This window comes from Heterodontus francisci, chromosome 34 (genome assembly GCF_036365525.1).
Source record: "Heterodontus francisci isolate sHetFra1 chromosome 34, sHetFra1.hap1, whole genome shotgun sequence".
Lineage (NCBI taxonomy): Eukaryota > Metazoa > Chordata > Chondrichthyes > Heterodontiformes > Heterodontidae > Heterodontus > Heterodontus francisci.
The window spans coordinates 37,545,653-37,568,519 of NC_090404.1; the positions used below are offsets into that span (position 1 = coordinate 37,545,653).

At 45.7% G+C, this 22,867-nt stretch overlaps 1 protein-coding gene across 1 annotated transcript in view; it reads right to left on the reverse strand.

The window, feature by feature from the left end:
• Window positions 1–1,682: 1,682 nt before the first annotated feature.
• LOC137348833 (zinc finger protein 850-like) overlaps window positions 1,683–22,867 on the reverse strand; it is a gene marked incomplete at its 5' end in the record, with an annotated part of 277,096 nt that continues 255,911 nt past the window's right edge. The window contains 2 exons of the mRNA XM_068014072.1: window positions 1,683–1,784; window positions 12,427–13,501. Of these exons, the coding sequence (XP_067870173.1) occupies window positions 1,683–1,784; window positions 12,427–13,501 (1,177 nt within the window). The remainder of the gene's footprint in view (window positions 1,785–12,426; window positions 13,502–22,867) is intronic.

Below are 22,867 nucleotides of genomic sequence, written 5' to 3' on the forward strand. Positions count from 1 at the left end.
TTCTAGTTCGGGGCGGGAGCAGGAAACGGCACCGATACAGTCATCAATGTACCAGAAAAAGAGTTGGGGGAGGGGGCCTGAGTAGGACTGGAACAAAGAATGCTCGACATATCCCACAAAAAGACAGGCATAACTAGGACCCATGCGGGTACCCATAGCGACACCTTTTACTTGAAGGAAGTGCGTGGAGTTGAAGGAGAAGTTGTTCAATGTGAGAACAAGTTCAGCCAGGCGGAGGAGGGTGGTGGTGGATGGGGACTGGTTGGGCCTCTGTTCCAGGAAGAAGTGGAGAGCCCTCAAACCATCCTGGTGGGGGATGGAGGTGTAGAGCGATTGGACGTTCATCATGAAGAGGAGGCGGTTGGGACCAGGAAACTGGAAATTGTCAAAATGAAGTAGGGCGTCAGAAGAGTCACGGATGTAGGTGGGAAGAGACTGGATCAGCGGAGAAAAGATAGAGTCTAGACAGGAAGAAATGAGTTCAGTGGGGCAGGAGCTGTACAAATTCATACTGTCCAAGGAGATAACAACCATAATGAATAGAACTCTTCATAGGTTTTTATCTCAATTACTGGCAAAATGCTTTATCAATTAAGCCTCAATTAGAGTTGGGTAGGAACTGACATTACAGGACCTGGACCAACCATCGGGCAAACTAGAAAGGTGGTCTGATGGCCAAAAAGGGGATAAAAGAACAGCTATTGAACATGAGAAGCAACATGTAAAAAATCCAGAGGGAGAAAGAAGAAAACCTTCAGTCAACATAACACAGCAAGAGAAAGAGAGACTGTGCCACAGTCACTCGGAGGGCAAACGCCAAGGATCTGAGGTTCAGACTGTGACTATTGTTGTTGTTAAGTATTACTTCATTACACTAAATATAAATTACTTAATAAATCATCTACACTTCATACCAACATATATCTGCACCCATAGAGGGTGGTTGTGGTCAGGGACAAGTCACCCTTGTTGGATTAAATGGAATCCTGAAAGTGGCAGGAAAGCTACACTTTTTTGACAAATCACCAAGATAGCAGACTACAAGTCATGGCCAAAACATCATTCATTAATTACAAATCACAACTTAGTTAAATCTGAGCACACAGACACTTTATTGACATGTATAAATACATATAAATGTAATCAGTTATCCAGCAGTTGAGCTGGATAGGAATCGTATTTCACAAAACAAGTAACAAATACCGGGGTGAGAGTGGCAAAAGATCAAAAGGTCTGAAAATTAGTGGCCGAAGACTAAAAAATACTGATTTTTTTGACAATGAATCATGTAATTATACCACTGTTATTCAAGCAAACTAGTTGAGTCATGGTAATTTTGTACAATTTTGCATGTGTAATGATAAACTTGCACTGTACTCAGAATACAATTTCATGAGACTTACCTGACAGCTGATAATTAGTTTAACAGAGCTTCATGTTCTGGCAGCATCTGTGGAAAGAGAAGCAGAGTTAACGTTTCGGGTCAGTGACCCTTCTTTGGAACCGCGGAGAATCTTGGGTAGAAACCGCGCCATTGAACAGTCCAATTCGAGCGGCGGAGCAAACCGGAAGGGAGAAGCGAGGAATCGACGCGGCGATCGCGGAGGGAGGAAGGGAGGGAGGAGGGACCTGCATGCGGTAACTGATGCGGCGATTGCGCTATTGTGGAGGTGATGTTGGGTTTAATTCACTTTTCGTGTCCAGTTAAGCAGCGCCATCTTTATACAGCTGCCTGTGACGTCGCAGACAACAGCGTTTTGGACGATGATGGTGCATTTGCGCACCTGCAGCAAACGAGTCCGAAAATTAAAATCGTTCCCAAAAGAAGCTTTTTTTAAAAATTCATTCATGGGATGTGGGCGTCGCTGGGCAGGCCAGCATTTATTGCCCATCCCTAATTGCCCTTGAGAAGGTGGTGGGGAGCTGCCTTCTTGAACCGCTGCAGTCCATGTGGGCTAGGTACACCAACAGTGCTGTTAGGAAGGGAGTTCCAGGATTTTGACCCAGAAGTAGAAGAATATTGAGGAAAATTTCTCCAGACTGAGGGTTGTTGAGATCTGGAATGTACCGTCTGAATGGATGTTGCAATCAGATTGCACAGCAACATTCTTGAAGAGGACAAATTTCAAGGGTGATGGAGAAAAGATGGATTATGGGATTAAACTGACTGTTCTTTCGGGCCCCTGCTGAGGAATACGAGCGAACAACCCCACTGCCCTGTGGTTGTCTCAGGAGAGACTCAGGCTAGGAGAGTAAACCCTCACAGAAAATCATGAGAGGAACCCCGAACGCGGTCATGTGTCACCTTGGTCATGTTTCCAGCAGTTCCTGCAGCCAAACTGTTGCCAAACGTTGAGCTCTGCCCTCCTTTGGACCCCACTAGGAAGGCTGAGGGGGGTGTTTTGATGCTTGAGCAACTCACAACCTCCATACATTCTGTCCAGGAATGCGCCATGGGCAGGTCACTCCATAGTCACCTCACAGCGACCAAAACAACACGGAAGGCAGCAGTTACGGGGTCAGCGCTTCTCTTTCAGAGAGCCAGCACAGGCTCGGTGGGTCGACAGGCTTCCTTCTGTGCTCTAAAATTCACTGACTCCATCATGTTCATTATCACATCAACTGGGAGATACAACACAACTCAAGGCTCACAGACAATGATTCCCAGAAGATGTTCAGGGATGGGCAATAAATGCTGGCCTAGCCAGCGACGCCACATCTCATGAACGAACATACAAAAAAGGGCAGTTCTCTAATGCTTTGTATGGATAATTTAATTACAGAGCAGACAGTTTTTTAAGCTATGATGGCCGAGTGGTTAAGGCATTGGATTTGAAATTTAATGGGGCTTTCCCTGTGAAAGTTCAAGGCCTGTTCACAGCAAACTTTACATCTGTTCTCTTGAGTTACCTGCCTGGTGAGATCACAGACTTGTTTACCAATCAAATCTGCATCTGCTATAATCTATCAAACCAATTGATGCAAAGCTCATTTTTCCAATTTTAAACATTGAAATGTATTAATTACATATTGTTGTTTTGTTAGATGACAAATGTAAAATCGGGTGAGAAATAAACACTGAAAACAACCAGAAAAAAGTGTTTTCCTAAACATCCTTGCAAAATTTAGAGGAAAAATAGCACCTTCAGCGAATGAGTGGGAATACTGTTTGGTTTCAATAAGTTGAACCAGATTTCTTTGTGTAAAATGACAGTGGCAGAACTCAAATCTTCTTCAAATCATAGAAGTTTCCTGCTGACAGTGAAATAGGAAAAGCAGCTAACCTGAGGAGCATTGCAGAGCTTCCCTGGTCGTCTAGTGGTTTAGATTCAATCCTCTTAATACCATCCTCTGGTATCCATTCTTGATTAGGTAAATCAGAACTTCTTGCTGCTGTGGCAACTTTCAATTACTTGTTGCATGAAAACAGAAAATGCGGAGTGAAGAACGCTCTTAAAGCTCTCGGTTGGTGATTGTTGATCAGAACTGGAGAATCAGTGATGTAACTTGACAAGAACAATTACAGATACAGTTGGTGAGTGAAAGAAAGTAAGTTAAGGGCTGTGGAAAAGTTGCAACATGGAGTGATATACTGACTAAAGGGATGATAGTGCAGGGCAAAATGTTGCTGGTAATGGGATAGCTTTTTCTGCTTGCTATACAAACTGGCACAAATATCACTCCTGAGCAACCAAACACAACTGCTCTGTCAAAAAGCACGCTGGGCTGAATGGCCTCCTTCTGTGTTGTACCTTTCTATAATTGTATGTTTCTCAACACCACTAATGCTGCCTTCATTCTGCCATCTCACAACCCATTACAGCCAAATATACTTTCTTGCCTTGTGCCCTTTCCTTTTGATCTCATGACAATGAGGAAATTCAGTGAGAAGTTTTCTTGTCATTTCTATCACCAGATCTGGAACCTGCTGAATGACATTTTAAATGGTGCCAACCCTTTACTGCAGCTCAACTCATCAAACATTCACTGTTATCATTGGCCTATTCGGTATCTTCTTGCACTACATCTGCTGAACAACATTACTTTCTTGTAGCTCCACTTTCTTCACATTGAAAACCTGTCAGAAATATGCAGTTTCAAAGCTTAGCAACTTGTAAAAGATTGGAAGAGGGTGACAGTGTCTAATTGCGAATGGGAACAACTCTTGTATATTCATGCGTTCAGTATCTGGAAGAAGCAGGAAGATGAGATCCTGGTGCTTATTTATCCTGTTATCTGTGAAACCCATCGTTTCTCAATGTCCTGCATCTTTCATTCCCACTCCCTGCTTTCCAGGTCAAGCTGGCTTTCACAAATTTGGTCTGTTTGCATCAAGCAGCTCATTCACCTGCAAGCTGGAGGAGCAGAGGGAGCTGGAGGAAAAGCAGTGATAGAAGCAGAAGGAGATGCCACATGAAACTAACAGGATTTGATGTGTGTCAGTTGTGTGAGAAACGTAGCCCACTTGATAATAATTTACACCAAGTCAAACTCTGAAGAAGTAAGTTTATTTAACGGTCTTGCAAGATCGGGTGTCCTACAAGCAGGCACACCGATCAACATATTCAGTTCATGTTTATACAATACAAATCCATTTGTCCACGCCTTTATTTTACATTATTGGTTATAACGTATTATGACACTAACCTATCCTATGGTTGCTACAGTCTCCTCCTCTGTTTACTTCTCCCCCTACTCTAACTTTCTAGCCCCTAACTCTTGTTTTTGTTTTACTTTATTTGGCTCTCCATTATGTGTTTTAACTTGCAGCTGTCAGCCTTTATCTTAGTGGGGCAGTTTCTTATTCACTACATTCGTTGTTCTAACTCTTGCTGTTTCTCTGTTATCTGCCTAAGCACAATTTTTAAGTGATGTACTGTCCCAAGGTCTCCACTTACATACCCTTATCAATTCTCTTTGTCAATGATGTACTGTCTTAAGGTCTCCACATACCCTTATCAGTTCTCTTTGTCAGTGATGTACTGTCTTAAGGTCTCCACTGACATATCCTTATCAGTTCTCTTTTTCAGTGATTTCATTATGTTGTGCACAAATGACTTCTTGGTAACTTTCCACAAGCTGTAGAAACAACATTTCAGTATTTCTTATTCTCACAATTCCCCCTTTTCTTTTACTTAATCCTTGTTGTTTTCTACATACTGCGGAGGGTTCTCATATGTCCTCTCAAATCCTCTGAGCATTATTTCAGCTGCCTTTTCAATGTCTGTATCTCCGTTGATACTATCCACTTTGTCATTACCTAACAGGTATATACTTTCTTCCTGGCCTCTTTGTATTGACATCTGCTTCGTCAAAGCTGTCTCAATCAATCGCTGTCAGCCCTCTTACACAAGGAATAATACAACACCCGATGGCTATTAGTATTCTGACAACCATGATCAGGGAGGTAAAAACCGAGATTATCATGCCTTTCCATTTTCCAAACCAGGATTCAAGCCACCCCGTCAGGGAAGTGTCTGCTCCTGAATTTTCAGCCATCTCCTCTGCTAAAGTTGTTAACCCTTGCAGTGCTCGGGTGATTGAACCATCGGGTGCTGTGTTATTTGGGATAAATGTGCAACATTTCCCTCCTAACATTATACACACGCCTCCTTTTTCTGCTAAGATCATATCTAGAGCCAGTCGATTTTCCCAAGCCATTCTACTAGTGGCATCTAATTGTTCAGCTATACCTTTTACCGCATCTCTAGTATAATTTATAAATCTTTGTTGGTTGTAATAAATATAATTTATCCAATCTACATTTTTGTTAATCGTGACCCACCAAAACAAAGACTCGAAACCGGCGGTTATTTGGTTTCGGGCCTTGAATTCATCAGGTACCCCTCTTGGGACCCCTATGAAATCCATGTATACCTGGTCGTCAAAAGAGTTCGCTATCGCTTCCCTTTTACCCCTTTCCCTCGTTATTATCTTTTGTTTCTCAAATGCCAAGGTGAATGGTATTGCCAATTGAACAATTGCGCACGTCCCCTTCCACTGGGAGGGTAGGGTCTGTCTCAGGATTTTTCCTCCGCAATACCACCATAAATCCGCTCTGGGAACATTCAGTGATGAGTAGTTCCCTCCCCTGACTCTTCCAGTTACGTCCTCAGTCTCTATGCATGACTTCAACTCTCCCATATTTCTGGTTAGCTCCGCACCGTGTCGACGTACGCATGATGTGTGATTCACACCGGTGGCTAAAAATGAAGGGGGAGTCCTTGAATCTTCTTTCTCTAGGGGAGGGAACATTATTGACAAGGATATGCAAGTTTGAATACCCCAAGCCGTCTTATCCTGATATAGGGCTAACATGCATTCCATGCCCTTTCGGTCACGCTCCCACCCCAGCGGGAAAGGTACTACTTGAGCTATCGGTCTACCAGATGCACAAGCATAGCAATTGTTTTTGTTCAAACTTTTTACAGGTAATTTTATCCATTCTACCCAGGCATTTGTGTCCCCGTAACCGGTTTCTATCTCAATTGTCTTTCTCAGGTCCTTTACCTCTATTATTTTTACTATGTTAGGATCGTTATGAGAGGTCCCTTTTAGTTTGTTAGATGGTTTACCAATCTTATCTATTGTTATCTGAAAACAACATTTTAATTCACCTTTCTTTTTCCCTTCTCTAACTGTTACTCCAAACACCTTGTTGTCTAATTGGAAGTGGGTAATACAAAAACATCCAACCCATTTTATTTCCTGGCTACTTTTGAAAAGAAAGAGAGAAGGCACACAATATTACAGACAGTATTTCCGCGCTCGCACCGTTATATTAAAAAAAAAAGTTCGTTACTCATAGTCTTTTTAGCTTTAGTTTCAATGGTTCTTCTGTTAATTCGGTTGTCCAAGTTCCTTCCTCGGCCGGGGTTTGTACCGGCCCCTTGATTCTTGTGTAGTGGGTCCAACCTCTTTCTGCCGTTCTTATGGCTGTTTCAGTGGTTAGGAGAGTCTGGTATGGTCTTTCCCAGTTCGGTTGTAGTTTAGTCTCTTTCCATGATTTCACCAGAACCCAATCTCCTGGTTGGATCTTGTGCACTGCAAATTCGAGAGGTGGGGTCTGTACTAACAGGCCTTGCTTCCTGAGGAATGACAATGAGGAAGACAACGCCAGTATATAGTTCTTTAGAAACGAATCTTTAGTTTCTAAGGTTGGCATCTCGCCCCTGGTTCCCATATAGGGTACTCCGAATAGCATTTCATAGGGGGACAGTCCCACATCTTTTCTAGGGGCTGTCCGAATTCTGAGTATCGCTATAGGTAAACATTTTGTCCAGGGTAACCTTGTTTCAAGTATCAGTTTGGACAGGTGTTTCTTTAAGGTCTGATTCATTCTTTCCACCCGCCCTGAAGAGGGAGGGTGCCAAGGGGTATGGAAGTCCCATTGGATTCCCAATCCCCTAACTATTTCTTGTAATAGCTTCGAGGTAAAATGACTTCCTTGGTCTGAAGTGCTGTGGCTGCCACAGCTTGCACACACTCTGGCCATCCCTTTTAGCTATTTCATTGTGGTTTCTGCCACTTAAAATCAAAGCTCAGCAAAGCTACTATTCTTAACTTGGCTATATTTCCCATTAAGCATAGTGCCATGCCTTTCTGCTCACTTCCACATTCCCCCCTTTTATCATTCTATGATAACCTTCTCTCTCTACTGATCAACTTATATATGATTATATATATATTCACTAGGATTATGTGGATCCATTTACTCAAATAACATTTAAACAGTATAATATAAAAGCAAATATAAAAAACTCAGCAACTGCTGAATCAGAAGGGTAGGCTGAGCCACCCTCGAACAAGGGGGCGTGTATTAGCCTGGTCGGTATGTTTTTCATTCTAACTTTGTCATGTCTGGGTGATAAGAAGAGTGCTGTTGAAGTATAATGTCTCTCTCTCTCTCTCTCTCTCTCTCTCGCTGTACCAGCTGCAAGGCCAAGTTGCCTCTGCAGCCCTGAAGTTATGAAGTCATTTCTGATAAGCTGTCCCTCCCTACAGCACTGAAGCTAGCTTGTTAGCAGTACATGACTGATTAATTGTTTCAGGGTAGGCTGAGCCACCCTCTAACAAGGGGGCGTGTATTAGCCTGGTCGGTATGTTTTTCATTCTAACTTTTCCCTAGGATTGTCATGTCTGGGTGATAAGAAGAGTGCTGTTGAAGTACAATGTCTCTCTCTCTCTCTCTCTCTCGCTGTACCAGCTGCAAGGCCAAGTTGCCTCTGCAGCCCTGAAGTTATGAAGTCAGCTAGCTTGTTAGCAATACATGACTGATTAATTGTTTCATCTTAAATGTTCCCATGTAATTCTGTTCTTAAAAATTCTAAAATCTAAATTCTGTTCTCACAGTCCCCCTTTTGATTCTTCAAAACCTGTGTAAAAATCATTCTCTTGATCCCACCTAGGTGCCTTTAATGGTCTCTATTTGTCTAGAAACAGCCTTCAACACCCAGAGGGGTCGCACTCAATACGTCGCCTGCTTGTGCCATAAGAGGGGCCTGCGGTAACTCTGTAAAGGCATACGTTTTGCAGGGGCTTCAACTACCTGTTTACAACAATGCCTTTTACTATCAGATTTCTAAGGTCTTTCATCTGGCCCCTATGGCCGATATTATTGTTCTGCCACTGCGGGTCTTGATTAGGGTATTTTTGTTCAGCTGGTTCGTTTCCCCCTACCCCGGGAGGGTTTTCTCTTTCCCAAATTTTCAGGGGTCTTCTACGAGGACTTTCATTTCCTTTTTAAACACTCTTACCTCTCCTGACGTTAATGGTGCACTAACAAATCCAATTTCATTATTTCCTATTGGTACCTCTCTCAAGGGCATCATTGTCTTAGGAGACTCTCTGTCTCTATCGTCGTCGTTATCGTCGGGTTTAGGGGTGGTCCTTCTTGCTGTCATATTTGGGTCTTTTTCTCCTTGGTTTTTGACTCTAAATCCCAATACTTCAACATCCGTCCCAATGGACTTTCTGGAGGGATGTTGCCGGCAGACTTTCCTTGTCTCCCATCGTCTTCCTTTTTAGACGATTTATTTCCCATGGTTAACTGAAGGGTCTTATACCCGGCAGTATTCACCTCCTAACTGAAGGGTCTTGTACCCTACGGTATTCACCTCCGAGCTGAAGGGTCTTATACCTTACGGTATTCACCTCCTAACTGAAGGGTCTTATACCATACAGTACTCACCTCCTAGCTGAAGGGTCTTATACTGCCCCACAGTATTCACCTCCTAACTGAAGGGTCTTGTACCTTACGGTATTCACCTCCTAGCTGAAGGGTCTTATACCTTACGGTATTCACCTCCTAACTGAAGGGTCTTATACCCTACGGTACTCACCTCCTAGCTGAAGGGTCTTATACTGCCCCACAGTATTCACCTCCTAACTGAAGGGTTTTGTACCCTACGGTACTCACCTCCTAGTTGAAGGGTCTTATACTGCAGTACTTAGAAGGTCTTATCCTACAGTTAACCAGTATTCACCTCCTAACTGAAGGGTCTTATACCTTACGGTATTCACCTCCTAGCTGAAGGGTCTTATACTGCTCCACAGTATTCACCTCCTAACTGAAGGGTCTTGTACCCTACGGTATTCACCTCCTAGCTGAAGGGTCTTATACCTTACGGTATTCACCTCCTAACTGAAGGGTCTTATACCATACAGTACTCACCTCCTAGCTGAAGGGTCTTATACTGCCCCACAGTATTCACCTCCTAACTGAAGGGTCTTGTACCCCACGGTATTCACCTCCTAGCTGAAGGGTCTTATACCTTACGGTATTCACCTCCTAACTGAAGGGTCTTATACCATACAGTACTCACCTCCTAGCTGAAGGGTCTTATACTGCAGGACTGTAAAATTCACTCCTCAAGGACATTTGGTACTTAGAAGGTCTTATCCTACAGTTAACCATAAGTCACCAAGATAATACTTAAAAGTCGTTTTTCTTACCTTGGTCCGTGCACGGAGTTGCCTGACTTCACGTGTGTACCTGCCGCACTAAATACTCGTTCAGAGTGACTTCCCTAGGATCATTTTCAGTCGATTACTCGGGTCCGCTACCAACGAGAGAAACGAGACCGTTTTTAAATTAACGGGACGCGTCTTCTCGTCTGTCGTCGGCCGCGGTCCCGGCAATGATGAAGAGATCCCGGACGAGCCCCCAATTGTGAGAAACGTAGCCCACTTGATAATAATTTACACCAAGTCAAACTCTGAAGAAGTAAGTTTATTTAACGGTCTTGCAAGATCGGGTGTCCTACAAGCAGGCACACCGATCAACATATTCAGTTCATGTTTATACAATTCAAATCCATTTGTCCACGCCTTTATTTTACATTATTGGTTATAACGTATTATGACACTAACCTATCCTATGGTTGCTACAGTCTCCTCCTCTGTTTACTTCTCCCCCTACTCTAACTTTCTAGCCCCTAACTCTTGTTTTTGTTTTACCTTATTTGGCTCTCCATTATGTGTTTTAACTTGCAGCTGTCAGCCTTTATCTTAGTGGGGCAGTTTCTTATTCACTACATCCGTTGTTCTAACTCTTGCTGTTTCTCTGTTATCTGCCAAAGCACAATTTTTAAGTGATGTACTGTCCCAAGGTCTCCACTTACATACCCTTATCAATTCTCTTTGTCAGTGATGTACTGTCTTAAGGTCTCCACTGACATATCCTTATCAGTTCTCTTTTTCAGTGATTTCATTATGTTGTGCACAAATGACTTCTTGGTAACTTTCCACAAGCTGTAGAAACAACATTTCAATATTTCTTATTCTCACAGTACCCAGAATCGAACCCGGGTCCCTGGAGCTGTGAGGCTGCAGTGCTAACCACTGCGCCACTGTGCCGCCCACAAAGCAACCCACTTGATTGGCATCCAATCTACAAACATTCACTCCCTCCACCACTGACACACAGTGGCAGCAGTGTGTACCATCTACAAGATGCACTGGAGGAAATTAGTGAACCAGGTGGGTTTTTCGGACAATCCGTAGTTTCATGGTCACCAATATTGATCCTCGCTTTTTAATTGCAGTGGTGGGATTTGAATTCATGTCTCAGCATCATTAGTCCAGGCCTCTGGATTACTAGTTCAATAACAGAACCACTATTGTACAGCACCCCCACTCTGCTCCATCTCCTCCAATGAGGAGAGGTTGAGTAGACTAGGCCTATATTCCCTGAGGTTTAGAAGAAGGAGATGTGATCTGACTGAAACATCAATTGTTACGGGACTTGACCGGGTCGATACTGAGAAAATGTTTCACCTGGCTGGGGAATCGAGACAGTCTCAGGATAAGGGATCAGCCATTTAGGACTGAAATGAGGAGAAATTTCTTCACTGAAAGGGCTGTGAATCTTTGGAATTGTCTTCCCCAGGGAGCAGTGGATGCTCAGTCATTGAGTATATTTAAGACAGAGATTGACAGATTTTTGGGTATTACGGTAATTAAGGGATATGGGATAGTGTGGGAAGGTGGAGTTGAGGTAGATGATCAGCCATGATCTGGGTGAATGGCAGAGCAGGCTCGAAGGGCCGAATGGCCTCCTCCAGCTCCTATTTCTTATGTTCATTAAACCTCAGTCTGGTTCCTCTCGAGCTGCTGAGTGAGTGAATTAAATCTTTCTCGACAAATCACCAAGATACCAGATGACAAGTCATACCCGAAACATCATTTATTGGTTACAAATCACAACTTAGTTAAATCTGGACACACAGACACTTTATAAACATGGATAAACACATTTAAATGTAATCAGAGTTATCCAGCAGTTCAGCACTAATAGGGAGAGTATTTCACAAAACAAGTAACAAAGATTAACCAGACGATTCAGTGATTGACTGTAAATCAACACTAATGGATGCTGAGTATTAATTACAGCAGGGACCGGAGTCTGAGCTTATAAATTGGTGAGTTTACTTGAAGAGCAATTCCTTCACTATCTGACACGTTAACAGTTGTGAACAGCCTGTCTGTCCAACAGCTCCAGTCTACGAGTGCTTAGAAACACACAGAGCTTAAACAGCCTCATTCTTGAGCTAAAGAACAGACTTTCTCCTGTCAATATAGAGTTACAGGATTGGCCTGTGATCTGTTTATTGTTCATCTTTTGTTCAGTACATTTACTGAGTGGATTGAAATTGAAAATGAGGTTTGAAGACATGATGGTCTATTCACACATGAATGAGAGATGCTGTGGGGCAGACGCTCAGTCCAAGAGGAGCAACTGACATCAGAAATAAACCCCAACTGTCAGAATGAACATGGTTCAGTCTGGATATGATTAACAGCAGCAACAGCAGAATCCAACCCCTGTAATTATCTGTGAACTCGCTGGTGTCTCAGCAGATAGGATGGCTGAGTGAATCCCTTCCTACACACGGAGCAGATGAATGACCTCTCCCCAGTGTGACTGAACTGGTGTGTCACCAGGTGGGATGACTGAGTAAATCTCTTCCGACACACGGAGCAGGTGAATGGCCGCTCCCCAGTGTGAACTCGCTGGTGCCTCAGCCAAGCGGATGAATTAGCAAATCCCTTCCCACACTCAGAGCAGGTGAATGGCCTCTCCCCAGTGTGAACTCGCTGGTGTTTCACCAGCTTGGATGAAGTAGTGAATCCCTTCCCACACTCAGAGCAGGTGAATGGCCTCTCCCCAGTGTGAACTCGCTGGTGTATCAGCAGGGTGGATGAATGAGTGAAACCCTCCCCACAATCAGAGCAGGTGAATGGCCTCTCCCCAGTGTGAATTCGTTGATGTGCCAGCAGGTTCCATGACAGAGAGAATCTCTTCCCACAATCAGAGCAGGTGAATGGCCTCTCCCCAGTGTGAACTCGCTGGTGCGTCAGTAGGGCGGATGAATGAATGAATCCCTTCCCACACTCAGTGCAGGTGAACGGCCTCTCCCCATTATGAACTCGCTGGTGTGTGAGTAGGGTGGATGAATGAATGAATCCCTTCCCACACTCAGTACAGGTGAACGGCCTCTCCCCAGTGTGAATTCGCTGGTGTGTCAGCAGGTTTGATGACTGAGTAAATCCCTTCCCACACTCAGAGCAGGTGAACGGCCGCTCCCCAGTGTGAACTCGCTGATGCATCAGCAGGGTGGATGAATAAGTGGAACCCTCCCCACAATCAGAGCAGGTGAATGGCCTCTCCCCAGTGTGAATCCGTTGATGTGCCAGCAGGTTCCATGACAGAGAGAATCTCTTCCCACACTCAGAGCAGGTGAACGGCCTCTCCCCAGTGTGAACTCGCTGGTGTTTTAGTAGGGCAGATGAATGAATGAATCCCTTCCCACACTCAGTGCAGGTGAACGGCCTCTCCTCAGTGTGGATTCGCTGGTGTGTCAGCAGGTTTGAGAACTGAGTGAATCCCTTCCCACACTCAGTGCAGGTGAATGGCCTCTCCCCAGTATGAACTCGCTGGTGTGCGAGTAGGGAGGATGACTGAGTGAATCCCTTCCCACACTCAGTGCAGATGAACGGCCTCTCCTCAGTTTGACTGTGTCGATGAGTTTCCAGCTCAGACGTGTAATTTAATTCTTTCTCACGGTCCCCACATTTCCACAGCTTCTCCCCAGTCTGACTACACTTGTGTATCGACAGGCCAGCTGATCGGCTGAAGCCCCGTCCACACACAGAACACGTGTACGGTTTCTCCACACTTTTTGCTTCCATGATCAAAGGCCGATGATATTCAGACCCTGATGAATCGAGTGACTGTCACATCTTGAGGTGATGTTTGAGTTTCCTTCCGCAAATCCTCCCTTTCCAATACCCTGTAACATGAAGTTACAACAGGAAAAAGGGAGTGAGAGAGAACCCACAAAAACACAAAGACAAGTTGTGAAATTGAGCTGAATGAATCTGGTAATTTGTGGGACCAGAACAGAGAGTGGGCGGGGCTTCAGGGTCCCAGTGACCAGGAGAGAAAATCATTGACTCATTAATTTTATTCTCACTCTGCACACAGGGGCTGGAGAACTGAACCCAGGCACAGTAGAGGGAGGGAGAAAACTGGCAGAGGAGGAAAGAAATGGTGCAGATGGTGTCATGGGTTTGGATTTCAGCACAGGGAGGAGGGAGAGTGTGTGGGACTTCGATTTACAGCTTTGGGGAAACAAGAGAGGAATAAAATGTTCCATAGGATCTCGAATTGTCTGTTCTGAATTTCTATCCTGTACTGACAGTGATGACTTTTATTACCTCCTTTTACAGGGGATTAGGAGAGGATTTACACACATTGATTTGATGCTCACTCTGCACACAGGGGCTTTCGCACCATCTCTCCTGAAGGTGCTGGGGTTACTGTTTACATCCCACTGAACTGTAAGAAAGAATATCTTATTAGATGATATTAAAGATAGTATTATATTATAATAATATAACGAGAGGCCGTTCACCTGCTCCATCTGTGGGAAGGAATTTAATCGATATCCAAAATGCTGAGACACCAGTGAGTTCACAAGTGACTGTAGCTGTTGCATTCTGTAATTATTGCTGCTGTTAATCACATCCAGGACTGAACCATATTCATTCTGACAGTGGGGTTTATATCTGCTGTGTTAATATTCTTTATAGCTGGGGTGGAGTTTAATATTCCAGCAACTGATTTGCTTTACTTTGTAACTTTTACTCTTCAAATAAAGTAGCTCCCTTTGGGCTATTCTCAGGGTTTTGTGGGATGAAACCAAACAGTGATTTACTTGTACTTTTGGCAATTTTGTATATTATATTCACTGCTCACAATGAGATCTGTTCTACATTGGGAAGACCAAACACAGATAGGGTGATCACTTTGAGAAACATCTCCATTCAGTCTGCAAGCATGTTCCTGAGTTTCCAGTCACTTCCCATTTTAATTCTCCGTCCCACTCCCACTCTGACCTCTCTGTCCTCAGCCTCCTGCCCTGTTCCAATGAAGCTCAATGGGAGCTCGAGGAACAGGACTTGACAACCTTCCGGACTCAACATTGAGTTCAGCAGTTTCTGTAACAACAGACAGTTGTCAGGATCTGGAACGCTCCACCTGAAAAAGGTGGTTGAACCTGATTCTATCAGTCATTTTAAAAGGGAGTTGACAGGTATTTGAGAATGAGGAACTTACAGGCTTACAAACACCAAGTGGGTGTGTGGGACTAAGCACAACTGCTCTTTCAAAGGGCCAGCACAAGCACAAAGGGTTGAATGGCCTCCTTCTGTGCTGTAAATTTCTATGATTCTCGGAGTTGGCCATTTAGCCCCTCGAGCCTGTTCCACCAGGAAATGAGATCATGGTTGATCTGTGATCTAACTCTATATACCCGACTTTGTCCCATTTCCATTAATACCTTTGGTTAACAAAGATCTATCAATGTCAGATTTAACATTAACATTGATCTCGCATCAACTGCTGTTTGTGGAAGAGAGTTTCAAATTTCTACCACCTTTTGTGTGTAGAAATGTTTCCCAACTTCACTCCTGAAAGGTCTGGCTCTAACTTTTACTCTACGCCTCCTAGTTCGACACTCCAGAACATCCAGCCCATGGGCCAGAATCCAGCCTGTCAATGGTATCCATCGCACCTGACAACGGTTACAGCTCCTTTACCAACATGGCGGAGACACGTCACTGCACATGTCCTCCTTTACCAAGGTGACAGACAAGCTTCCGTCCCTGATATTTTGGCTCCTTTAGTGAGATGGCGGTGCGCGGGCTGAGCTGCTTCTCTGCTGGCGCTTCCCGCCCAAACTCCATATCCAGTGCAGCCTTCCTGGACGTGAGCTCAGGACCCAGGCCAAGCACTGGCTCTGCCTGCGTACAGACTCGGCCTGGGCCTCAGGCTCTTCATCACCATCTGAGGAGGTGCAGGCCCAGCAGCAAGGTGCAGTGGTAACCAGGCCCTGGGAGCAGGCTGCTGGGGTGACCGGGCCCTGGGAGCAGGGTGCCAGGGTGACCGGGCCCTGGGAGCGGAGCAGAGAGACAGAGGCCGGCAGACATGGAGCGAGAGAGAGAGAGCGGGGGAGGGAGGGAGAGGGAGCGGGAGAGGGAGAGGGAGAGAGAGCGGGAGAGGGAGAGAGAGCGGGAGAGGGAGAGAGAGCGGGAGAGGGAGAGAGCGGAAGAGAGAGAAAGCGCGGGGGGATGGGGAAGAGAGAGAGAGTGGTGGGGGGGGGAAAGAGAGAGAGAGAGAGAGAGCGAGAGAGAGACGCAGTGGGTGACACTGCAGCCTCACAGCTCCAGGGTCCTGGCTTCGATTCTGGGTACTGCCTTTGCAGAGTTTGCAAGTTCTCCCTGTGACCGCGTGGGTTTTCGCTGGGTGCTCCGGTTTCCGCCCACAGAAAAAGACTTGCAGTTTGATAGGTAAGTTGGCCATTGTAAATTGCCGCTGGTGTAGGTAGGTGGTAGGGAATATGGGGTGACTGTAGGGTTAGTGTAAATGGGTGGTTGTTGCTTGGCACAGACTCGGTGGGCCAAAGGGCCCGTTTCAGTGCTGTATCTCTAAATAAAATAGAGAGAGCCGGAGACAGGGAGAGTGCGAGATCAAGATCTCTCCTCACAAATGGAATCTATCTGGAATTCTCTGCATCGCTACATCAAGTGTGCAGGCAGACAATGTCTGCTACTGAAAGCAAAAACCATGCCAGGTAACTCACTAAATCAGTGTTCAACATAGTGTTGGGAAAGTAAGTTAATACATTAGTTTCCTCATTTAAAGCTTATTCACAAAAATGCACATTATTGTTATTTTGATGAACAGTAAAATAAATTTCTAATACCTTTACCTTGCCGAAAGTTGCTCACCTCCGGCCCCCTATGCAGGACAACATTTCGAATGTTGCCCCTAATACATAAAGGCTGGACACTCCTGATCTATACTATCAGATGTAACATCCTGAAAATTTCCAGGTTGTCAGAAGGGATAGAGAGAGGCAATAAATGCTTAATGGCACAGATCTAAAGAGCGTGCAGGGACAGAGGGACCTGGGGGTTTATATGTATAGATCATTGAAGGTGGCAGGACATATTGAGAACAGTTAGCAAATAATATGGGATTTTGGGCTTGATAAATAGAGGTATTGAGTGCAAAAGCAGGGAAGTTAAGGGGAACTTTTATAAAACTCTGGTTCATCCAGTTCTGATCACCACACTTTAGGAAGGATGGGAAGGGCCTTGAGAGGGTGTAGAGGAGATTTACCAGAATGGTTCCAGGGATGAGGGAATTTAGCTACAAGGTTAGGTTGGAGAAGCTGGGATTGTTCTCCTTGGAACGTGGGACTGGGAGCTTCTTATTGGGGGTGTTGAGGCCGACACCGGATATTTCTGAAGCCTCCCTGCACATCCACCAGCTTCATTCCTCCCCTGCACTCGGCGATTTCTCACCCACTGAGGATCTGACACGACTGCTTCCGTCCAGCTCGAGCACCTTCACTGCCTTTGATTCTGTGAGCAACTCGTGCAATAAAACAAAAGCAAAGTCCTGCAGATGCTGGAAATCTGAAATAAAAGGAGAAAATGCTGGAAATACTCAGCAGGTCTCAGTGAAGAGAGAAACATATTTAATATTTCAGGCACATCAAACAGCCAGTGCCTGCAGCCTGGAACTCGGAGTGGGAGAGGGAGGAAGAATGAGGAGACAATATAGTCCAACATTCACAGCAACCTACAATCCACCGACATTACCGGGATAGGGAGACAGAGTTTAGAAACACTCAGCAACACGACTCCAGTAAAAGATCCCAGGAGGAAAAGGGGGAGCAGTGTGTGTACCTGCCCTGATATCCCCCTCCCCAGGCCTGTCAGTCAAACCCCCCACTCCTCCCAGTCCACAGCTCAGCCTATCAGCTTCCTGCACCTTGAGCCAGCCCTGCCCAGGTGTGGCCGAGTCCAAGGGGAGTCTTTGTGGAACCAGGGAGTGGGGGAGGGGGGACCTCCTGCCCTGTGCTGTGTCCCAAATGGTTCCTCCCTCCCTCCCCTCCCCCAGGCCCCTTTATAACTGAGCTCAGTTTCCCGCAGCTGCCGCCCCCTCGGTGCAAACACAGGACCGGGAGTTTGTTATTGGGGGTGTTGAGGCCTACACCGGGTGTTTCTGAAGCCTCCCCGCCCAACAGCCGCCACTGACCGGCTGCAGAAGCGACTCACAAGCGTCTCTCCGCCGCCTTCACCCTCTGGCTTGAAACACTGGTCCGCAATGCGCCTGCGCACCCGGGACTTAACCTCTGAGCTCACAATGTCTGGGTGATTAACGGCAGCTCCGGACCAATAGGAAGAGGGGGCGGGACAGGAGGACAGATTCTGCGCAGTTCCTCCCTCATTTGCTTCTCTTTGAAAGCCCGAGGATCCGGGACCTGTCAGCCCGCAGCTCCATTAGTTCCTTTTCATAAAACTGTCTCATTCCCTTTGAAATGTTTCAATTAAACCTGCCTCCACCACACTCTCAGACAGTGCATTCCACACATTAACCACTCGCTGGGTGGAAAAGTTTTTCCTCATGTTATTTTTGTTTCTCTTCCCAATTACTTTAAATCTGTTCCCTCTCGTCCTTGATCCTTTCACCAGTAGGAACAGTTTCTCTCCATCTACACTGTTTGACCTGATGCCATGAGACATCATGGGGTCTGGAGCCCATGCTCAGGACGTCTCGGGCAACTCCCTCCTGACTGTATAACACTGTGCCGTCACCTCTGCTGGGTCTGTCCTGCTGGTGGGACACCTGGGGATGGTGATGGCAGTGTCTGGGACATTGTCCCTCAGGTATAATTCTCTGTCCAGACCTCTCGTGATTTTGAATACCTCGACCAAATCACCTCTCAGCCTTCTCCAAGGAAAACCGCACAGTTTTTCTTCTTTATCGTAATCTCTACCTCTTTTATAATCCAGGGAGCTCTGGATTTATTTGCCCAACCTTTCCACTTCGAGAGAACATATGTTGACTGTGCCCGAACTCTCTCTTTTTTGAAGGTTACCCATTGTTCCGCTATCAGGTTTCCTGGCAACTTTTGAATCTCATTTATTCAGCCAGCTCCATTCTTACCCCATTGAAGTTGTCTTGCCCCAGTTAATTACTCTTACTCTGGATTGTTCTTCGTCCTTTTCTATGGTCAGCCTAAATCTTACGATACAATGATCAATCTCCCCTACATGCTCCCCTACTGATACTTGATCCACTTGGCCCACCTCATTCTCAAGAACCAGGTCCAGGAATGCCTCCCTTCTCATTGGACTAGCAACATACTGTTGTGGAAAACTTTCCTGAACAACTCTAAGAACACTTGCCCCTCACTGCCCTTTACACTACTACTATCCCACGATATGTTTGAATCAAGTCGCCCATTAGAACTACCCTATATTTTTTGCACCTCTCTGCAATGTCCTTGCATTTTTTCTCCTCCACGTTCTTCCCACTAGCTGGTGGCCTCTTGACAACACTGAGCAATGTAAATGCACCTTTTTTGTTCCTTCGTTCGAGCCAAATTGATTCTGTTCTTGACCCCGATGGGACATCGTTTTTCTCCAACACTGCAATGTTCTCATTAATCAATACTCCACCGCCCCTTTCCCTTTCTTTGCTGAACACCTTGTATCCAGGAATATTTAACACCCAGTCCTGCCCTTCTTTGAGCCAGGTCTCTGTTCTCGCCACAAGATCATATTTCCACATGGCAATCTGCACGTGTACCTCACCAATCTTATTAACCACACTCTGTGCATTCACATACATGCACATTAACACTGATTTAGACTTTATTACTTTCTCCCTGACTCTGATCCCACCTTATAACTTGCTATTCCCTACTCCAGTGCCATCGATCTCTCCCAGTATTCTGTGCACCTTGGTGTTCCGGTCTGATATTTTCCCCTGGTTCCCAAACCCCTGACAAGTTACCAGTTTTGCTTCCCTCCAATCCGAGCTCCCTCTCAGGTTTCCATCCCCTTACCAATCTAGTTTAAACCCTCCCCAACAGCACTAGTAATCTCCCTGTGAGGATATTAGTCCCAATCCTGCTTCGATGCAACCCGTCCATCTTGTACAGGTCCCACCTGTCCCAGTGCCTCAGAAATCTGATGCCCTCCCTCCCACACCAGTTCTCCAATCACCTGTTCAATCAGTCAATTCTCCTATTCCGATGCTCACTTGCACATGGGAGTGGGAGTAATCCTCAGATAACTGCTTTTGGGGTCCTGCTTTTTTAATCTCCTTCCTAGTTCCCTAAAATTTGTTGTCAGGACCTCATTGACCCTTTCCATCTATGTTAATGGTGCCAACGTGGACCACGACCTCTGGCTGTTCACCTTCCCCCAGATCAATGTCCTGTAGCCGTACCGTGACATCCTTGATCCTGGCACCAGGGAGGCAACACACCATCCTGGAGTCCGATGTACGGCTGCAGAAAGACTTCTGTGTTCCCCGGACTAATGAAAGCCCCATCACTACTGTTCTTCCACTCTTCCTCATGCCCTCCTGTGCAGCGGAGCCACCTGTTGTGCCACAAACTTGGCTCTGTCTGCACTCCTCTGAGGAACCATCACCCTCACCAGTATCCAAAATGGAAAGCCGATTAGCAAGTGAGATCATATCAGGGGACTCCTGCACTACCTGCCTGGTTCTCTTAGGCTGTCTGCCGGTTACCCATTCCTTATCCTCCTGCATGCTTCTAACCTGTGATGTGATCACCTCCCTAAACCTGCTATCCATGTAGTTCTCTGCATTGTGGATGCACCACAGTGACTCCAGCCACTGTTCGAGCTCCAAACCCTAGAGCTCAAGCTTGTGCAGCCGGTGACACTTCCTGCAGATATGTTTGTCTGGGACACATGGTGCGTCCATGACATCCCACATGTCACAAGCTGTGCATTGCACTCGGCCAAGCTGCACTGCCGTACCTTAACTTACCAGACTACTTAGAAGTAGAATATGTGACCAGTTACTCAACCAACCAGCACCTTTCACTGCACAGAAACAAGAACCAAATACTGGAAGACAAAAAAGTAGAAAAAAGGAGCACCTCCTCTCCCCTTCACTGAACTCACCACTCAGCAAACACATACCTCCATACTCTGTTTACAATCTGCACTCCTTATCAATCTTTTAGTCATTCTTTACTGTTTTTCTATATTCTGTCCAACATTCTGATTTGCCACCCATCTTTGTGCAATTATCTGCTTTTCCTTTAATTTTGATATGACCTTGAACATTTCCAGTAAACCATGGATAGTGGGTCCTCCCCATTCCGAATCCTGTTCATACTGAGAATCCCAGGGTGGAGAGCTGGGATATCCTGTCTCAAAACACAGTCACAGAGACACAACATCATTTACAGCACAGAACAAGGCCATTTGGCCCATCAATTCCATGTCAGCTCTCCAGGGAGCAATCCACTCAGTCCCACTGCCCCACATCAGCCCACAGCCCTGCAAGTTTATTTCCTTCAAGTGACCATCCAGTTTCCTTTGAAAATCATTGATTATTTCCACTTCCACCACACACATTGGTAGCGAGTTCCAGGTCAGAACCATTTGCTGCAGAAGAAGTTCTTCCTCACATTCCTGCTGCAACTCTTCCTCAAAACCTTCAATCTGTGTTCCCTAGTTCTTGTACCATTAGTTCATGGGAACAGTTTTTCTTTGTCTAATTTATCAAAGTCTCTCAGAATCTTGTACATTTCTATGAAATTTTCCCTCAATCTCCTTTGCTCCAAGGAGAACAACCCCAACTTCTCCAACCTACCCTTGAGAACTCTCTGCTGTGTCAGCAGGTGTGATAACTGAGTGAATCCCTTCCCACACACACAGCAGGTGAACGGCCTCTCCCCAGTGTGACTGCGTTAATGAATATCCAGCTTTGATGGAGAACCGAATCCCTTCCCCACAGTCCCCACATTTCCATGGTTTCTCCATGTGAGGGTGTCCTTGTGTCTCTCCAGGCTGGAGGATCAGTTGAAGCCTCGTCCACACACAGAACACGTGATCAGTTTCTCCCCGCTGTGAATGGTGTGATGTTTTTTCAGGCTGTGTAACTGGTTAAAGCTCTTTCCACAGTCAGTCACTGGAACACTCTCACTCGGGTGTGTGTGTGTCTCGGTGCTTTTCCAGTCACACTGATGTTTGAAATCTTTTCCCACAGGCAGAGCAGACAAACATTTCTCCTTCCACATTCTCGGTCCGATGATATTCAGGTCCTGATGAATCGAGTGTTTCTGTCAGATCTTGATGTGATGTTTGGTTTGAATTTCCCGTCAGTAAATCCTCCCCTTCTAATACCCTGTAAAAGGAGTCTACAAAAGTCAGCACTGTCAGTCCAGGATAGAAATTCAGAACAGACAGTTCTAGTTTCTATGGAACATTCTTTCCTCTCTTGTTTCCCCCAAAAATGTGGTCCATTCAAACTAAAAGAAGCCAAAATAAGCAACAAATTGTAACAGAAGCAAAGGGAACCTTCCCAACTAAACCAGAACATTGCTCCCAGTGTCCACGAGACACTCTGTATCCTGAGGTGTCCACCGGTTGCAGAAGGCCACCCGGCACAGACAAGACCACGGAAGACAGGGCAGCAGCCAGAGTGACACCCCCACTCCCAACATGGTCCCTGAACATCCTGGACCTACACATTGTTTCTCAGCCTGAGCGAGAGGGAGAGAGAGATGGAGAAGGTGAGAACTGAATGTTTAAATATACAAGACAGATACAGACCTGGGTGGGTTTGGGGTGGATAAGGTGAGGGAGAGGAGGGCATTGGGAGGACTGGGGGCTTTTGGAAGGGCAGGTCATCGAAAGGGCTGTGGGTGTGGGTGGTGTTTTAATCAGGCCCAAGAGCAGGTCCCGGAAAAGATCCTCCAACCTCCCCACCCCACCTCCACACCGAGTGGCCAGAGATTAG